The 20,786-nt window shown below is 43.5% G+C and overlaps 1 protein-coding gene across 3 annotated transcripts in view; it reads right to left on the bottom strand.

Annotated features, from left to right (window-relative positions):
• Positions 1–20,786, bottom strand: part of LOC144507107 (uncharacterized) — a 54,047-nt gene that overhangs the window by 5,855 nt on the left and 27,406 nt on the right. For 2 of the 3 annotated variants that reach the window (XM_078233854.1, XM_078233856.1), the window contains exons 6-10: positions 8,850–9,001; positions 5,668–5,740; positions 3,856–3,967; positions 3,104–3,228; positions 961–1,036 (exon numbers count right to left, since the gene is read on the bottom strand). In XM_078233854.1, coding sequence (XP_078089980.1) covers positions 961–1,036; positions 3,104–3,228; positions 3,856–3,967; positions 5,668–5,740; positions 8,850–9,001 — 538 coding nt within the window. The remainder of the gene's footprint in view (positions 1–960; positions 1,037–3,103; positions 3,229–3,855; positions 3,968–5,667; positions 5,741–8,849; positions 9,002–20,786) is intronic. The other variant, XM_078233855.1, reaches the window with a different exon arrangement.

Genomic DNA, 20,786 nt, shown 5'->3' with positions numbered 1-20,786 from the left:
GCAAATTCTCCCAGCAAGTCCCTTTATAAATGATACATTTTTTTGAAATAGTTCTTAGATGAGTCCTCCATTCAACATTCAGTCTGTCTCACCCAGCTCACAAACTTGCAAATGCTTCATTAGACTGGAACCTCCTGGTGTGAGAATCCCCAGCCATTGCCCTTATAGTGGCAAATGTTCTGCCCCTAACAAAGCCCATCAGAAAATAGCATGGCAGTCAGGGACCCTGTCTATTTAAGCCTACGTCTAACACAGACCTTTTACCTGAGTTACCATATCAGCGTGTTGAGACTTTGGATTTTCAGCCCAATGCAGTTTGGTGGAAAGCCCTCCTTTGCGTCCATAGCACTCCAAATTAGCTTCTCTGTTTTATACATTCTCAGTCATAAGAGGACTCAAATATTACAATATAGTTTGATTTTTAAACTAAGTTTAATTCTGAAAGACAATGAATAAAATGATTTATATTTGAAACTCTTGATTTTTTCATTGATGGAAATCAATGCAAAAAAAAAGATACCAAGAGCACAGTGCTGGATATTAGTGCCACAAATTGGTAAGTTTCTATTATATTTTGGCAGCGTTCCTTATCCAATCAGAAATAATAAAGGGGCACTTTGTTGCATGTTACATGAGGGGCAAGAGAACTATAGGGGCAGAATCGAAAAGGTAATTAAAGTGGAAGGAAGCTCGTATGAAAACCTGTAGTGCTAGATGCCTTCCTTTGTTGTAGGATCTATGTAATTCTTTGACTTGCTTGGTATAGAGTGGAGATGATTTGGTGGGAAGATAGAATCCATTGATTATGTAATCAATATCAATTGAACATGGCCTTTTCAAGTTCTTTAAAGAGTAGCAAAAATGCAGACCTATATAAAAACTGCTTATATCATCGATGGAATTATTCGTGGCACTAAGAGGAAAATTAGTTTCCAAAATAAATTTATATATTTTTCACACCTGTAAAGTCCCAGACTCGAATGCTGCTATCTGATGAACCAGAGCAAATTTTCTTCTCATCGAACATCAAACAATACTGTAGAGAATACATTGAAGAATTACTTCAAAAACTGTACGACTAACTAGGTACAAAATGTAGGTGATATTATTTTCTGTTAATAATGTAAGATATAAATAAAGAGGCAAGAACATGAGAGGTCATAATATATCAGGTCAGTGCAGGGACAGAGGAATTGAAGGAAGGAGGAATTTGGGTAGGACTTTTAAGAGGTGGGGTTGATGGAGAACAAACTTTAAAAGAAGAGGCAAGAAGGGTGGAAAAAGGTACGGCGCTCAAAGAGAAGATGCTGGATAAGAAATGGAGAAGAGATAAAATTTGGTGATAGGTTTCTCGCTGCCAACGCAACCTCAATCATAGCCCTGCCCACATCATAGAAATGAGTTGCATCACAGAATCCCTCCAGTGCAGAAGGAGGCCATTTGGCCCATCAAGTCTACACTGATTCTTCCAACAGATCATCTTAATTAGGCCCTATCCCCGTAACCTCCATATTTACCCTGCTAATCCCCCTAACCTACACATCTTTGGCCACTAAGGGGCAATTTAGCATAGCCAATCCACCTAATCTGCATATCTTTAGATTGTGGGAGGAAACTGGAGCACTAGGAGGAAACCCACGCAGACAGGGGGGGGGGGGGGGGGGCAGGGGTAATGGAACCAACCCCCCCTCTATTTAGTTTAAAGCCCTCTCTACTTCCCTAGTCATGCAGAATGCAAGAACACTGGTCCCAGTATGGTTCAGGTGTAGGCCGTCCCAGCGGTACAGCCCCCACTTCCCTCAGTACTGATGCCAGTGCCCCATAAACAGAAACCCTCGTCTCCTACACCAACCTATGAGCCACATATTCATCTCTCTAATGTTATGTTCCTTATGCCAATTTGCACACGGCTCAGATAATAATCCAGAGATTATAACCTTGGGAGGTTCTGTTATTTAATTTAGTACCTAGCTCCTCAAACTTTCTATGCAGAACCTCTTCCCTCGTACTACCTTTGTACCTACATGGACCTCGACAATGGGATCCACCCCAGGCAGGCAACACAGCCGCCTGGACTCTTACTCCTTGCTACAGAGAACAGTGTCAGTCCTCTTCACTATGCTGTCCCCTGTTACTGCAACCTTCTTATGTGCTCCCCCCACATCCTGTAGTACAGTGCCATCGTCAGCCAGCTCATCCACCCTGCAGTCCCCACTCTCATTCAAACAAGCTGAAAGAACCTCAAACCTGTTGGGCAATTACAGAGGCTGACACTCATGCACTTCTGCCCTTTGGGTCCCCTTTCCTGCCTCAGCTGTAGTCACACCCTCCTGTCCCTGACCACTTTCCAAACTGGAAGATTCTATCCTAAGGGGTGTGACTGTCTCCTGAAACACATTGTCCGGGTAACTCTCTCCCTCCCCGATGTGTCGCAGTCTCCGCAACTCAAACTCCAGTTCGATGCCTCTGAGCTGAAACTCCTCAAGCTGCAATCACTTACTGCAGATGTGCTTGCCTTGGATAGCACCACTATGAGCTCCCACGTGATGCAGCCTTGACAGACCACCTGTCCTGCCATACTGATGATCTTTCATTACTTAATTATTTTATTCAATTATTTATTTTATTTTTGATATTAATTAATCTTATCACAAACTGAAGGACAAATTTAAACTTTTGGAAAATAGACCTTGCCCACTTACTGGATATTTGCAAGATACACACCAATAGCTCACCTCCTACCTGATTACGTGGAAAAAACGGGCTGGGAGATTCGCTGGATGCCAGTCGCAAGTCCCACTCCAGGCCCATCGCTGATGTCTCCCGGCTCACTGTGCTACTCGAGCAGTACAGAGGGCTGGGAGAATCCTGGCCCATTTCTAAATCTGGCACTGTTGTGCATTTTTCACAACCAGCAGTTGATACACAGTAGTAAGTCTAAATTAAATTTCATACAACTGACTGCACATCAAACTTGTTAACTATTAACTGGCACTCTGTAACATTTTGTTTCATGGTTACATTATCTTTTGCCATCTTTAAGTCTGGAAAGATATTTTTTCTCATATTTGCTTTCTGTCTCTCACCTGTGCAAACTACTTACCACATCCCCTGTGTGTCCTTGACACTTACACAGCAGTTTTCCACTGTCTGTTGACCAGATAAGCACTAAGCAATCCCCTCCTCCACTCACCACATATTGCCAGTTAAATTGACAGCAGTTCACGACTGTGGAGAGGAAAATGCACACAATGTAAACAGATACACTCTCAGTAAAAATTATTTTCATGAACTGCTTATTCGGATCTTAGTGGTCAGGCAGGACTTGAATGCACAAAAAGATAAATGACTCTTTTTTTCGCAAATACAAAACATTGGCAAGGTTGGAGGCCTTTTGGCTACCCCTACTGGATTGTGGCTCGAAGGCCCCACAGCCAATGACCATTAACACTGATCCACATCTCCTCGGCAGGTTCCGAAGAAGAGTCATGTTGGACTTGAAACATTAACTGTTTCTCTCTCCACAGGTGCTTCCAGACCTGCTGAGTTTTCCAGCATTTTCTGTTTTTATTTCAGATCTCCAGCATACAGTGTTTTGCTTTTATTTCAGGCACGAGCTGCATTTTCTCCCTCATTCTTATGGCCAAGGGACAGCTTTACATCAGGGAAATTTGGGGCCTCAGGTAGTAATTTTAACCTGGAAATATAGTGGGGTCAGACTAGGTCATTTGGAACATACTTTGGGTTCAGAGGGAGAAAAATATGCTTTAGATGTGTAATTAATAGATAGTCTTGTAAACAGACATTGCCATCTTTTACAAACATTTCTTCTTGTGTTTATTTAAGAGTAATTACCTTCTGTATGGCCTTTTAGTACAGCTGTACATTCTCCTCTTTGTATATTCCACATTCTTACAGTGTGGTCCCAGGATGTGCTAGCAACTAGATGCTCTTTCATAGTCAAGTACTATTTAGTAAGCAAATGGTTAGCATCATCTTAAACAGATAGAAGTGATTTTATTGTGTGCAATTTAAACATATTGCAACATGTACAGTCATTTGAAATTATTACAAATATCATGTAGAGTGTTAGTTTGATTTTAAACATATAGATCATATGTGGGTATATAATGATCATCATGAGATCTCCCACAACAATGCATTTATTTTGAAATACTTTCCTATTGCAAACATTAAGACTGATCATCAACGTTAGCAATCTTTTAAAACCCAAAATTACAACTTTAATACATTTTTACTTATTTTGTGAATAATATTGTTCAAATGATAAATGATGAAGACAACACTTGGATAACTGACTTGGAGGAACTGCCTATTATTTACCCACAAGGATTGTTTCATTGGGGAACATTACAGAGTGCATGAGTGTTCCATTGAACTGGGCGCCTAATTCATAAGTCATCAACTTCAGAAAAAGAAGACTTTTCAAAATATTTTGAGACTTCAAAGTGTCATCTTATAATGATATAATGATATTTTTAACACTCATTAATTTAGCAATTTTATTGAAATTGGTCCCACACTAAAATCAACATTTTTTTCAACTGCTCATTTTTCAGTACTGTTCATTTGTATCAAATAAATGTTGCTCAGATTTCCTACTCTGGCCTTTATGTTTGATTATTCAAACTGTCACCATTGAGGAGAACAGTTCCATTCGTGCAGTCGCTGATCATGCAGTTAAAGCAACCAATGACACACAAGATTCATTGCTCCCTCATGGAAACAAACAGGGAGTAAATTATAATGAGCTAACCTTGCACAACATGGTGAGAATAGTTCTCCACTCTACTTGTGCGGCAATCTTGGTTCTATTACTAAAATGACACGATCACTACATAGGCTAGATTAATAATTATGGCTGAGGGACTCCAACCTTAATGCCAGTGCTAATCCATACATTTTAGTTGGTTTATGGTTCCACCAACTATGAGGCTTTCAAGACTCCTCCAACCCTTATGGCATAATAAGAAAGATTTTAAAATGACATAATTTGACATTTTTTATTTACAAAAGGGATATTCATGGGTTACGTTCACTAATTAAAGAATCTTTAACAGAAAGACTGCCATTTTTTCTTCCTATATCTGTAAACTATAGGGGTGGTTTTCTAAATCTGTACTACCAGTGGAGAGCCTTTTGATTATAGAATGATTGAATCCCTACAGTGCAGAAGGAGGCCATTCAGTCCATCAAGTATACACCGACCATAATCCCACCAGGCCCTATCCCTGTAATCCCACGTATTTACTCTGCTAATCCCCTTGACACTAAGGGACAATTTAGCATGGCCAATCCACCTAACCCGCACATCTTTGGACTGTGGGAGGAAACCAGATCACCCTGAGGAAACCCGCGCAGGCACGGGAAAAATGTGCAAACTCCACACAGTCATTTGAGGCTAGAATTGAATCTGGGTCCCTGGTGCTGTGAGGTAGCAGTGCTAACCACTGTGCCACCGTGCTGCCCTTAAATGGAAATTGATGCACATTGGAAATTCAGATATATATAGCAGGTGCCCAAAGCTAGAAATTTAGTCTGTTGTAATCTATATACAAAGACCTTTTTTGTTAAATAATTACTGAATTTCATAAATTGAATGTAAAGGTGAGCAGCAGATGTTAATTAAACAGGTAATAGCATTACCTGGATCTCATCTTCGTGACCTCGTAGAATTTTCTTACATCGGCCATCCTGAATTGACCAAACTCGAATAGTTCTGATTTACAAGAGCAAATGGGATAAAACTAGTATTGATTTACAGAAAAGTCATATCTTAACATGAAATTATGAACATCAATCAAATATTTCTTGCCAAAGTTCAGTCATGATAAATTTTCTTTATATATAAACTAATCGTTTTTCTTAATGTAAATTACTTTTGCACAACTTTCAATTCTAGAATACCTTGTTTTTTTTGTGACCACTGCACAGTGATCAAAAAGGTACCAAGACACTGTCATCCCCCCAAAAGCTCGGCTGGTAAAAGCAGTGTGTAGCCAGAAGGTTTGATCTCTGATATGGGCTGAATTAACTGGCTGAGGTACAGTCCCACATTGGTTTCAGTGCCCTGGACTAAAAATGGGAGAAAAATCCAGAATTCCTCCTCCTAAATAACTATACAATGATGATGTTTATGTACGTCTGGACACACAATTTTGCATATGTGTGTATGGACAAGATCAGCTGTGATGTTTCCTTCTCTTGGACAAATTAGCAAAATTGCATGGCTGAGAGAGACAAGAGATTGTAAATGGATGGAAAGGACAGTCAGTTTACCATGAAATATAAAAAGAAACTATATAGGTGGCAAGATGAAACATATGAGATTTTTTAGTCAGTGGTGAAGCAAGGGTGCTTGCCATTGACCTTGTAGAAAGTTGTCCTCCAAGATTAAGTGATCTTTGTGGTGATTTTATTTTTCCCTTTTCTGAAGGTATTTGAATCTAACATCAATTCAAGGGTATGCCTTCATGTTTAACAGCAGTGATGTCAGCAAACAGTTAATACATTTCAATATTGATACATGGCAAACCAGGAAGTTAAAACCACTGAATCTTTTCATTTTTAATTTAAGTTTTCAGATGGCAAAATAAATGGCAATGATTGGACTGGAAGATAAAATAAATCTAAACAATCCTTAAATTGTTTGAATATTTTAAAAATACGTGGATTTTTTATACTATCGCGAACTTTGACATTCCATAATATAAAATTAGCTCTTCTTTTTATTTATTTCTTCATGGGTTGTGGGTGTCGCTGGCTAGGCCAACATTTATCTTTAGTCCCCCTTGAGAAGGTGATAGTGAGCCACCTTCTTGATGTGCTGCAATCCGTGCGGTGTAGGTACACCCATAGTGCTGTTAGGAAGGGAGTTCCAGGATTTTGACACCGCGATAGTGAAGAAATGGTCATACAGTTCCAAGTTAGAGTGGTGTGTGGCTTGGAGGGGAATTTGCTGGTGATGGTGTTCCCATGCACCTGCTGCCCTTGTCCTTCTTTGCGGTAGAAATCACAGGTTTGGAAGGTGCTGTCAAAGGAACCTTGGTAAGTTGCTGTAGCACACCTTGTTCATGGTACATACTACTGCCACTGTGTTGGAGTCGTACTCATCCAGCAGAGTATTCCATCACACTCCTGACTTTTGCCTTGTAGATCGTGGACAGGCTTTGGGCAGTTGGGAGCTGAATTACTCAGTACAGAATTCCAAGCTTCTGACCTTCTCTTGTAGCCATAGTATTTATATGGCTACCCAGTTCAGTTTCTGGTCAATGATAAAGCCCAAAATGTTGATAGTGGGGAATTCAGCAATGCTAATGCCATTGAATGTCAAGGGGAGATGGTTAGATTCTCTCTTGTTGGAGATGGTCATTGCTTGGCACTTGTGTGGTGCTTATCAGCCCAAGCCTGAATATAGTCTAGGTATTGTTGCATATGGACACAGACTGCTTCAGTATCTGATGAGTTGTGAATAGTATTGGACAATTTGTAATCAACAACAAATATTCCCAATTCTGGCCTTATGATGGAGTGATGGTCATTGATGAAGCAACTAAGGACTGGGTTGATTGACCTCCAGTGATCACATCCAGTTTCCTTTGTGCTTGGTATCACTGCAATCAGTGGAGAGTTTCCCCTGATTCCCATTGATTTGAATTTTGTTAGGGTTCTTTGATGCCAGACTTGGTCAAGTGCTGCCTCAATGTCAAGGACAGTCACCTTCACCTCACTCCTTGAGTTCAAATCTTTTGGATCAAGCTAGTAGAGGTCAGGAGCTGAGTGGTTCTGATGGCACCCAAACTGAGCATCAATGAACAGGTTATTGCTCAGTAAGTGCCGCTTGATAGTACTGTAGACAAGTGGTTCCCCAATTTTTATAGATTACTGCACACCTTAATACTATAAACAATGTTGAGGCAAACCTTCTATTTTCTCCAACTGAACTGACCTCCAGCAAAAGCCTTTTATCTCAAAAACTTCCTAAAAACACATCAAGCCACCTTCTAATACAGTTTTCAGTAGTTTAAGAAGTTTACAATGAAAGCCTTATCACCAGTTACATGTCAAATACAATATTTTTTATTGAAAATATATACAATTTCAAAATATTTCCCATTAAAGATTTCAATTGTTTTCATTTTTTTAAGTTGATGGGCCAAATGGCCTCCTTCTGAACTGGAGGGATTCTATGATTTAAATGCCTCATCCCAACCTGCTGCTATGTTACCTGTGGTACAGGGAGCTGGTGTTGGGTAAGGAGGGAGCGGGACTCCTTTGGGGGTTCCCTGTGCCAGTGCGAGGCACCCCCTCAAAGGTCATTCCCTCCTTTTAACCCTTCCCACTGGCCTCTCAAATCTTGGCCCACCCCCACTCATCTCCCTCACCCTACTCATCGGGCCTGGCAGCCAAGCCCCAGTGATATCCTGGGCTTACTTGGCCAGTTTCCATCAGCTCCTCTTCTTGGGGTATTATCTACTGTAGTCCCAGCAATGGCCATTACCTGAACCAGGCACTGCTGTGACCACAGAGCCTCTGGCCAATCAGATTATCTGGTAATACTCCAAGGCAGGACTTCTGCCTGAGTGATAGGCAGAAGTCCCATCTCCAGCCAATTAATTCTCTTTGGAGTGTTAAGTGGCTGCAGGGCAGCGGGTATTAGCTGCAATGCATTTCCTGCCAATGCTTCAAATAACCCCACCATCTGAAAAATCCTGTCCTTAAATAACATTATACTTTTGTCCTCACATCAATTATTAACAGATCTTTATTAAAAATATTGAACTATCACTTCAAAAATGAATATGCTACCTGTAGAATTTGAGTTTTACCTATCCGAGCTGGCACTGACCAGTTGTGTTCCATCAAAACAGAGATGATCAATTCCTGAGTTGTGACCCATCAGTGCTCGCAGACAAACACCCGTTTCAGTTTGGAAAATTCGAATCAAGCTATCAGCACAACCTGTTACAATGACTTCATTCTGAAAATCAGAGATTTTACTTCAGCTTTTATATTATTAATAATTGCATCATTCAGACTCAAAAACTGTTGCATCATATAAGTTTTTTAAAAAGGCATTTTAAGGATGGAATGTTTTATCATGTTTTGGCACTGTTTCAACACCCAGGGTCAGGATTTTGCAGAAGTGGAAAGCAGGAGCCAGATCTGTTTTTGTCAGAAACCTGCCTCCGGTGGGAAACTGGCTGAAGTTCAGACTTTCATGGGTGTGAGATCTTAATTGTAATGGTGATGGGTTTCTTGTCAAATTAAAGCTGGTGAAGGCACAAATGAAGGTAGGTCAGCTGAACTGGGGAGCTTATTTAGACACCTAGTGCAGCCCTCACTGAGGCTGATGGTGGTCCTCAGAAAGGGAGTTTGTGTCAAAGATTTCCACTGGACCACATCTCCACTGTGAGGTGTCACAGAAGTGTTGGAAGTCTGGCACCCAGGAGGGATAGGAGAGGGATCTTCTTCTAGGAGGCTACCTTGAGGACACTACCTTGCTATGCATCATCTTCCTCTGCCACTAATTCCTTGTCCTCTCTTACCTCCTGCTCCTGATCTCCCCGCAATGAGCTTTCCCCTTCCAAGTCTTCACTGTCCTCAAGGTCCACACTTCTCTGGAAGACCATGTTATGGAGAGCGCAGCAGGCCATAATAACAACTGAATGCCTTGCAGGGCATGATCTGACCAGGTCCAGGCCCCAGACCGAGTGCCCTCTGAGCCTGCAATGCTGCATCACTTGTGATTTGTTATCCAGCCTTGGTGAAGAGGGCATTTGTTACCTGGGTGATGCACTGCTTTGCAAGCCATCAGAGGACATGTTGATGAAGGCACTGATTTCTGTGACCATAGAAACATAGAAAAACTACAGCACAAACAGGCCCTTCGGCCCACAAGTTGTGCCGGACACATCCCTACCTTCTCGACCTACCTAAAACCCTCCATCCTATTAAGCTCCATGTACTCATCCAGGAGTCTCTTAAAAGACCCTATTGAGTTCACCTCCACCACCACTGACGGCAGCCGATTCCACTCGCCCACCACCCTCTGTGTGAAAAACTTACCCCTAACATCTCCCTTGTACCTACCCCCCAGCACCTTAAACCTGTGTCCTCTCGTAGCAGACATTTCCACCCTGTGAAAAAGCCTCTGAGAGTCCACCCGATCTATGCCTCTCAACATCTTATACACCTCTATTAGGTCTCCTCTCATCCTTCATCTCTCCAAGGAGAAAAGACCGAGCTCCCTCAGCCTATCCTCATAAGGCATGCCACTCAATCCAGGCAACATCCTTGTAAATCTCCTCTGCACCCTTTCAATCTTTTCCACATCCTTCCTATAGTGAGGCGACCAGAACTGAGCACAGTACTCCAAGTGGGGTCTGACGAGGGTCTTATATAGCTGCATCATTATCCACGGACTCCTAAACTCAATCCCTCGATTGATAAAGCCAGCACACCATACGCCTTCTTAACCACCTCCTCCACCTGCGGGGCCGATTTCAAGTCCTATGGACCCGGACCCCAAGGTCCTTCTGATTCCCTACAGTACTAAGAGCCTTTCCCTTTATATTGTACTCCTTCATCCCATTTGACCTACCAAAATGGACCACGACGCATTTATCTGGGTTGAAGTCCATCTGCCACTTGTCCGCCCAGTCTTGCATCCTATCTATGTCCCTCTGTAACTTCTTACATCCCTCCAGACTATCCACAACCCCACCAACCTTCGTGTCGTCGGCAAACTTACCAACCCATCCCTCTGCTTCCTCATCCAGGTCATTTATGAAAATGACAAACAGCAAGGGTCCCAGAACAGATCCCTGGGGCACACCACTGGTGACCGACCTCCATTTAGAAAAATACCCATCTATACACACACTCTGCCTCCGTTGGGCAAGCCAGTTCTGGATCCACCGGGCAGCAGCCCCTTGGATCCCATGCCCTCTCACTTTTTCGAGAAGCCTTGCATGGGGGACCTTATCGAACGCCTTGCTAAAATCCATATAAACCACATCTACCGCCTTCCCTTCGTCAATGTGTTTAGTCACATTTTCGAAGAACTCCACCAGACTCGTAAGGCACGATCTGCCCTTGACAAAGCCATGCTGAGTATTCTTGAGCATACTAAACCTCTCTAAATGCTCATATATCCTGTCCCTCAGGATCTTCTCCATCAGTTTACCAACCACTGAGGTTAGACTCACCGGTCGGTAATTACCTGGGCTATCCCTATTCCCCTTCTTGAAAATACGAACCTCCAATCCTCCAGCACCTCTCCCATCTCCATCGACGATGCAAAGATCATCGCCAGAGGTTCTGCAATCTCTTCCCTCGCCTCCCACAGTAACCTGGGGTACATCCCATCCGGACCCGGCGACTTATCTATCTTGATGCCATTCAAAGATTCCAGCACAACCTCTTTCTTAAAGTCCACATGCTCAATCCTTTCAGTCCACCGCACGCCCACAGTACATCCACCCAGGTCTTTCTCCTCTGTGAAAACCGAGGCAAAATACTCATTGAGCACCTCTGCCATTTCTACTGGTTCCGTACAGAACCATCTGCAGAGAAGGCCATAGTCTCTTTCAGCTCTCAGTTATGCCAAAGTCTCTTTGCCTCTACCTGTATATTCAGTGTTTAGGGTAAGGTCACCTTCACCTTTGTGCCGCCGTCACTTTCCTCTGGCTCTGCATTGCCTGTGAGGGTTGATGCTCTTTATCTCCAGTGGCCTCGATTTCTGACAGCGTATTCCCATTTCCAGCTGTGCCCTTCCTGGCACTCGGGTGGAGTCCAAACAACCTTGCCCACATTTCAGAAAGGTAGCGACCTCCTGAACTGGCACAATTATTAATTCTGACTCCTACCTGATTTGTAATGGGTGCTGAAATTTTAACTTTAAAGGGCTCCCAATGATGATAAGCATGAAACTTTTCTGGTCTTCATAACTTGGTCCTTGCCCGCCACAGCTGGCCTGAGGCAGACAGTTGCAAAACATCTGTTGCCCTGAGGAAAATGTATAAGGTGTCGAGAGTTGGGCTTTTAACAATTCCTTAATGAGATTAATTGGCCTGCTTAGGAGCATTGGCGAATTCAGAGGTCTGAGGCTCCCCCCCAACAACTCTCACACATCGCAATGATGCTGGAAATAGAGGCTGGATGTCAAATGGCATGTTACTGTTGCCATTTTTTCCAGCCAGCCACCTACCTCTAATCTTTTCCAACTGGCCCCCAATGTCATTACCAAGCACTCTAGGTCATGTATAACAGATACAGTAAAACTCCTTTGTCCTAGCAATGTGCCTTAATTCCTCAGAAATTTCCTACATGAATGTGTTTAATCTAGACACCATGGGCTGGATTTTTACAGTCCCAGTAAGAGTTTTAACAACACCAGGTTAAGGTCCAACAGGTTTATTTGGTAGCAAATGCCATTAGCTTTTGGAGCCCTGCTCCGAAGGTTGTTTGGACTCCTGAAGGAGCAGGGCTCTGAAAGCTAATGGCATTTGCTACCAAATAAACCTGTTGTACTTTAACCTGGTGTTGTTAAAACTCTTACTGTGTTTACCCCAGTCCAACGCCAGCATCTCCACATCATTGTTACAGTCCCCCCAGGGCAGTATGGCAATCGTGGCACTGTGCCACGGAATGCCATTCCTGCCACTGACCTGTTCACCAGCACCTTCACACAATTTTACCAGTGGCGGGTAGGCATCCGGAGGCCCACCTATAAGCTGGCAGCTTCTCTTTCAAAATGCCACAAAGAAAACTGGTGGTGAGGTAGTTGAACCCACACTGCAAACACTCAAAAAGAACTACAGAAGTCCGGTGAAGTAAGAGAAATCATCGATCAATGCTGCAGCCTTTCAGAAAGAATTAAGAAGATAAGAACATCACTACACCAAAGCTGATGACAGAGAGGTGCTGAATAACGGCAGCAACCATTGAAGAAATCAGAATTTAAACAAAGATTTCAAAAGAAATCAGCACAAAGAAAAGTGCTTCCATGTACTCTGCTCAGAATATTCTGCATAGTAAGAAGTCTCACAACACCAGGTTAAAGTCCAACAGGTTTATTTGGTAGCAAATACCATAAGCTTTCGGACCACAGCTCTGCTTACCCGAGTCCAACGCCGGCATCTCCACATCAAGAATATTCTGCAACAGTACCTGGAATAGTGTTCCCTCTACTGTGAGTAGCAAGTATTGCAACAAATAATTAAGAAGGAGCAGGTGAGCTCAGGAGATTCTGGTTGAAAGAAAAAGAAGCGAGGTAGTGCAAAAAACTTTGTGGTACATTTGTGCTTATGCAAGTAAAAATGGCAGGAGTTTATGACACCATGGGACTGTTTGATGAAAGCACCGAGCGCTGGAGCTCATACACTGAAAGATTCAACCAGGCAACCAAATTTCAGCGGGCGTCTAGCCCCGACCTTACTGAGCACAATGGTGGGGGGACCTTTCAACCTCCTGCAGAGTCTGATGCAATCATAAAAACCAGGCTTGAAAAACCTATGGTGAAATAGTGGAGATACTGGAGGGCCACTCCTTACCAAAGCCCTTTGTCATCGCCGAGAGGTTCAGATTCCATAAACGTAACCAACAACAATCAAACAATTCGAAGCGACTTTAAAGATGTTAGCTGAAATCTGTGAATTTGGAGATGTCTTGAGTGACGTCATTAGAGACAGATTAGTGTGTGGGTTAAGAAGCGAAGCTATTCCAAAAAGGCTGTTAACAGAAAGCAACTTAAACCTAGGCTTTAGAAGTCGCAATCTCTATGGAACTAACAGCTAAGGAAGCCGAATAATTAAGCTCAAGCATTGAAGTCCATAAGGCACCAGCTGAGACCCAAACACAGACACCGGTTTGAAATTGCCATCATTGTTCAAAAACTGTGAACACAGAAGTAGATTGCTGGAGTAAAGATACAAAGTGCAGACATTGTGGTAAAAAGGGGCATATTGAATGGGCATGTTGGAGAAAGAAGCAAGTTTCAAACAAGAATTGAAAAAAGCATGATCCAAATAAATCAAGTGGAAAACCAAATAGAGGGAAGAGTATCCAATTCATACCAAAAGGGTGCAAAAAAGGACCAGAGTTACAGTCAGATGACGAACTGTTGTTGCACGTACTGGCAATTGCTAGTGCAACCAACCATTACTGGGTCACACCTGTACTGGACAGACAACCAGTAAAGATGGAGGTGGATACAGGAGCCGCTGTGTTATTGGTACCAAGAGGATCTATGACACATCGCCTTGAAACTCAAAGATAATACTCAAAACCTATACTGGAACAGTGGTTCCGTTGAGGTGCTGTAACGATGTAAATGTGTAGCTAAAAGGACAGACTGTAGACTTGTCCCTGCACTTTGTTAAGGGTAAGTATCCAGCTGTAATGGGGAGAACCTGGCTGGAGAGAATCAAACTAAACGGGACTAAAGTGAACCTTGAATCAGACTCCAAAGCAGGTTCAATCAAAAGCCTAAAGGAACTGAAAGTAACAGCTGCTGAAAAAACCCTAAAAGCAGTTGGGGCCAAGGCTCGGGCTGGTAGTGCTGGGAGCAAAACAACAAAGATTCAGCATACTGTAACAAATGTGGTTCAGGATTGAGAAACAAAGGATGAAGAGCTTATGGAAGATGAATATGAATGCTTTGATAAAAATGAAAGTCAAATGTATATTGGAAAATACAGCAAGGATAACCGGAATGCATTTACGTGCTCCCTTTGTAAATTCCAAACCAGGGAGGAACAAAAAAAGGAGACGCACCTCAAAATGCCTTACCATAAGGAAACTCTCGAATTTATGGAGAGGAACATTCAGGCTTCCAACCCTTGGAAAAAGGGTTGCTGCTTTCCATCATGCATCCATGGTCAACAAGAATAAGAAGTTTGCTAATCATAAACAGTGGAAACAGCAGGAGCAAAAGGAGCCAGCACACAAAGATCTAAAACACAAGGGTGAATACAGCGAAAACGCAACCCCGAGGGGAGAAAAGCAAGGTCTGACAGAGCACGCCACAATCTAGAGAAGACACCACAGAAGCTGTGCCACAAGATTCAGGATTCAGGTAAAGGAGGCCCTACTATGTAGCTTAAGGGGATGGAGTTGGCAACTAAAAAACAGATTAACAGTCTATGGCAAGAGCTAATGAGGCTGGAAACTCAGCTGAAGTGAGGTCAAAGAACTCCAACAGCTGCATAACGCCAGCTCCACCTTACTCCAGCTAAGATCTATCCTGGGGGTACCACACTCAGCAGTGCAAAAGGAAGTTTGAAATTGAATGAACTGCAAAGGAAACATATCCAGGAGGTACAGAAGAAGAGGCTAGCCTCTGAAATGAAAGCCCTAAAAAAGCAGCCAGTCAACTTCCAACTCCTACATGGAGTTGAGACAACAACGGACGACAACCAAATTCAACCAAAAGCACCAGAGGCTGCAGTCAACATTAAAAAGTAGGGGTGGGATTCTCCCCAAAAAATTCTAAATGTCGAATTCGCATAAAAACCGAAGTAAATCCCTCTGCTTTTTTCAGCGGGATTTTCAAAATGAATTTCACACCCTCTGTGCTCTGCAGAGTGCACTAGTGTGAATCGCGTGAAAAAGCTGGGGGCACTGGACAGGCCAGCAACATAGCGCTGAGCAGGCCACTGTACATGCACCAACCTGTCAGTGCCGAGATCAGTACATGCGCAGTAGCCCCGCACTGCCAGCCTCCCGAAGGCTGGCCAGCGCCGCGACCCTGCATCACTGGAACACAGAGCCCCCCACACCCCAATTGCTGGTCCCCCAGATGTGTCCAGGCAAGCCCTGACCCCCTGATCTCTCGCAGTCGTGATCTTCCTGCCCCCGCCACCAGCAGCCCTGACCACCCCCCCCACCCCAGTCCAGACCCCTCCTCAGCAGGCTCTGCCTATGATCTTGCTCCCTGCCCTGACCACCACCCCCCACCCCCCTGCTCTGCCTACGATCCCAAAGTGCAGAGTGGCAGCAGGACCCCTACGTCCACCCCCAGAAGCCCCGCCCCCATTAGTCCCCACCCCTTGGCACTGCCAGTTGCCTGGTAGGCAGTGCCAAGGTGCCCCCTGGGCATTGCCACATTGCCCCCGGGCAGTGCCAAGGGGCCAGGCTGGCACTACCCAGGCCCTCCTTATCCCCAACCTCCTGGGGTCCTCCATGGCCCCCTTCACTCCAGCGGGGTCCCTGGTTGGAGTGAAACACTCCTGGCCAGCAGCAGGGGTGGGGACACTCTAGTGGGCATGGAGACTTCAGTCCTGGGCCCGCTAATATGATGCTAATCCTAATTTGAATAAATTATACAGCTCCGTGCCAATTTCTGGCGTGGAGCTGATGGTGCCAGAAATCCGGTGGCCAGAGACTTGTATGGCCGTGGTGCCCAGAGGGGAGCCTGCTAAACGGCCTCCACTTAAGTGTCCTGGCCTGCTGTGCTGCCGAATCACCCCCCCAGATGCCTGAGGTTTGCTGACAACCACACTGAAATCGACATCCTCTGAACCATCTACCATTTTCACTGTTGTTTGACTGTTGCGTTTGTAAATTTGTAAATATTGTAAATTGTGATTATTAACGTTTTACTGTGTTTCATTGCAAGAATCATGTTTGTCCCTAGTTGGATGTGGAGATGCCGGCGTTGGACTGGGGTAAACACAGTAAGAAGTCTAACTCCCACCTCCCACCCACCTGACGAAGGGACAGTCTATTCCGAAAGCTAGTGGTTTTTGCTACCAAATAAATCTGTTGAACTTTAACCTGGTGTTGTTAGACGTCTTACTGTGTCCCTAGTTGGGACAAGGTCCCTTTAAGAGTTTGATCACGTGACATACTGGTGACATCTTCAGCAGTTGTCCAGGCTTAGAGTCAGTCTAATCTAAGAGCCTGTAAGAGCAACACCTTCCCCAATAAAAGCTCTTGTTTGCTTCATATATTTGTGCTCTGCACCTTCTCTTTTAAAACACCAGACATGCTAAGTGTGCAGCCCAGCAGGTTTCACTGGTCAGGCTGTTGAACAGTCAAGGGGAAAGGGTGTCTCATAAAGGAGCCCCTACGCACCCCCTAAGACCATCCCACCCCTGTGTTTCCTGTCCCAATCCTGCCCTGTCTTTTTACAACTGGTACCACTCCAGGCAACCCTGTGCCATCAGTGCCACTGAAAGGTCAAGGCCACATATTGTGGCATGCACCTTGTAAACGTCTTTGTGCAGTTCCTGTATACGATCTAAGTGCTGCTGTCCTTGGCTCTCCATGAGGTTGGCCACTCTGTGGAAAAGCAATGTGTTCAAAGTTCTGGGCCATTATGTTGCACATGAGCTTGATCGACACCTCCATTCTCAGCCCATGACCAAGTACTTCCTCAGGGAATTCCAACGTCTGGGAATATATCTGTTGCCGCTGGTCTGGGTCGAACCTCCATTCCTGTGCCTCCTGAGGTCCTGCAGCTGTGACCAGCTGAGCAGGGTTGCTTCTGTCCTTCCTCCACCAAAGGGGAACAGACCACAGCTGTCTCTGTCACCTCCTCCTACATACCGGTCTCGTGTTCCTCAAGAAGTGCCACCCTAGATAACCACATGCGAGGAATCACTGAGGTGACAATACCTGCGCTTGCTGATGGGTGCTTTGTAAGGTGTGATGGTGCTTCTTTAGAGCTCTGTTGTTGCTGCTCTTGGCCTAGCAGTGGTGAGGGAGATGGTTTCCTTAGCTTGATGCCTGCATCCTTCAGCGACATAAGAACAGGTGATATGAATTAGCCTTGAAAAATAGAAGCTTCTGCCTGTGCTGAAACTTTCCGATGCAACTCAATGTTCAGTATGCTGGTGGACCGGGTGGAATGCAATGTACCCCTAAATAAACATATTTCAATCTCTCACCACCATCTCCTCATCTTGCCAGAACATATCAGGTCATTGAACCTCTTCCCACACTGGATCTATCTGCCACACATCTTCCGTTGAAAAGTCAGCTATTTCAATGCAAGCCTGCTTAGTCTGGGGGCCTCCTCTTGTCATTCTCCAGGAAGAAGACCTCCTTCCTCTCCTCTATTGCCTCGAGGAGGACCACAAATCAATGAGCTTCCTTGTCCCTGGCTCCAGGCCCTGGCCTCACCTGAGACATTCTATGATTCCAAGACCTTTCAAACTTAAGGTAAAGAATGAAATGGCAGCTGCTATAATGGCTGTTGTAGTCAATTTAAATCGGGCACGCGTTTGAAGAGTCCTGCCTCCATTCCTGCCCTCATGGTCGCTAAGAGGCTGCCAAACCCATCTACAAGGTAATTAAGAAGGGACTGCTGTGAAAATAATTTCCAGTGACTGTTTACCCCATGGGGGACCCAGAAACAGTTCAAAAAATCCTGCCCTGCTCGTCAAGAATTTGTTTCAAGCTTCTGTAACCCATTTGAAGCAAACTGGGATTACCTTAGGAAGAAAACCCAGAATGATACTGTTTAGCAGTGGAATAACATGACTTTTTCAAGATTAATAATATGGTGGGATCAAATTGAATCAGTTCACTTCTGAGGTGATGTAGCCTTTAGTCTAAAGTTAACATGTATAATACTAGAAAGACACGACTGAATCAAAAAGCTGTAACTCAATCATTTTGGGATGGTGTTATATTGAAGTAGTTAGTGAATGTCTATATAGCCTTGAAATTGGATTATAGCTTTTAAATTACTTGCATGTATTTCTTATTTTACATCAATTGCACTAAAATTCTTTGAGAATGAACTTGTAGAGTTGACCGAGGAGAACCAGTGGATGTGGTTTATTTAGAGTCTCAGAAGGGTTTTGACAAGGTCTCACATAACAGGCTATAATGTAAAGTTAAAGCACATGGGATTGCATGTAATGACTTGAGATGAATAGAAAGCTGGTTAGCAGATAGGAAGCAAAGAGTTGGCATAAATGAGTCTTTTTCTGAATGGCAGTCAGTGACTAGTGGGGTTCCGTAGGGATCCGTGCCAGGACCCAACTGTTCACATTATATATTAATGATTTGGAAGAGGGAACTATATGTATTATCTCCAAATTTGCAGATGATACAAAGTTGGATGGGAGGGTAAGTTGTGAGGAGACTGCAGAGAGGCTTCAGCGTGATTTAGACAGGCTGAGTGTGTGGGCATATGCATGGCAGATACAATATAATGTGGATAAATGTGAGGTTATCCACTTTGGTAGCAATATTAGGAAGACATTTTATTACTTGAATGGATGTAAATTGAGAGAGGTGGATACCCAGCGAGACCTTGGTGTCCTTGTTCATCAGTCGCTGAAAGTAAGCGCACAGGTACAGCAGGCAGTTAAAAAGGCAAATGGTATGTTGGCCTTCATAGCGAGAGGATTTGAGTACAAGGATAGGGATGTTTTGCTGCAGTTGTGTGGGGCGTTGGTGAGGCCACACCTGGAGTATTGCATGCAGTTTTGGTGTCCTAATCTGAGGAAGGATGGCCTTGCTATAGGAGTACAGCCAAGGTTTACCAGGCTGATAGGTTTACCAGGTTTACCAGGGATGGCAAGTCTGTCTTCTGAGGAGACTAAATCGGTTAGGATTATTCATTGCAGTTTAGAAGAGTGAGGGGGATCTCATAGAAAATTATAAAATTCTAACAGGGTTAGACAGGCTAGATTCAGAAAGAATGTTCCCAATGGTGGGGGAGTCCAGAACTAGGGGTCGTAGTTTGGGGATAAGGGGTAAATCTTTTAGAACTAAAGTGAGGAGAAATTTCTTCACCCAGAGGGTGAGGAGAGATTTCTTCGCCCAGAGGGTGATGAATGTGTGGAATTCACTACCACAGAAAGCATTTGAGGCCAAGAAGTCTGATTTCAAGAAGAAATTAAATATAGCTCTTGGGGCTAAAGGGATATGGGGGGTGCAGGGAGGATCAGGATATTGAATTCGATGATCAGCCATGATCAAAATGAATGGTGGAGCAGGCTCAAGGGGCTGAATGGCCAACTCCTGCTTCTCGTTTCTATGTTTCTACAGTTTTAATTTTTTTAAATGATTTTGTGAAATACATTTTATAAGATTATGATGTTAATCATTAACTTCTGCAGGGACTTTTCTGATCATCAGCTGTAAAGAAACCTTTATTTCTTTTACAAAATTTTGATAGTTCATCCATAAAAGTTACACCAAACAGGAAAAATCCTTTAGAAATTCAAACCCATTGTGTCATAGGAATAGAGAATACACAGAGAATGGAATATTATTTACATTCCCTGACTGGATGATCTGCTAACTTGTGAGCAACAGATATGGAAGAATTCTGGATTGTTATTAAGTGTTCTGATGATATTACAACAGAGAAATAATTAAAATTATAACAGTTATAGGTTGTTTAATTTTGAATAAGTCTAAGCTAATGCACAGATGATAGAGTTAACATGGGAACTATTTTAACTACTATTTTGTTTTACTACCAATTGTAAAATTACCTCCATGAAATAACAACAGCAATATCTATTTATATAATACCTTCAACAATATATTCATACAGCACTTATAACACCAAAGATGTCCAAAGATGTGCGGGTCAGGTTGATTGGCCAGGTTAAAAATTGCCCCTTAGAGTCCTGAGATGCGTAGGTTAGAGGGATTAGTGGGTAAATATGTGGGGGTAGGGCCTGGGTGGAGTTGTGGTCGGTGCAGACTCGATGGGCTGAATGGCCTCCTTCTGCACTGTAGGGTTTCTATGATTTCTATGAACACAATAAATCATCCCAAGATCTTTAACTCAT

Source organism: Mustelus asterias, chromosome 18 (genome assembly GCF_964213995.1).
Source record: "Mustelus asterias chromosome 18, sMusAst1.hap1.1, whole genome shotgun sequence".
In the NCBI taxonomy this organism is placed as follows: domain Eukaryota; kingdom Metazoa; phylum Chordata; class Chondrichthyes; order Carcharhiniformes; family Triakidae; genus Mustelus; species Mustelus asterias.
Note: the sequence above shows the minus strand (reverse complement) of the source record. Positions and strands in the feature narration are given on the sequence as shown.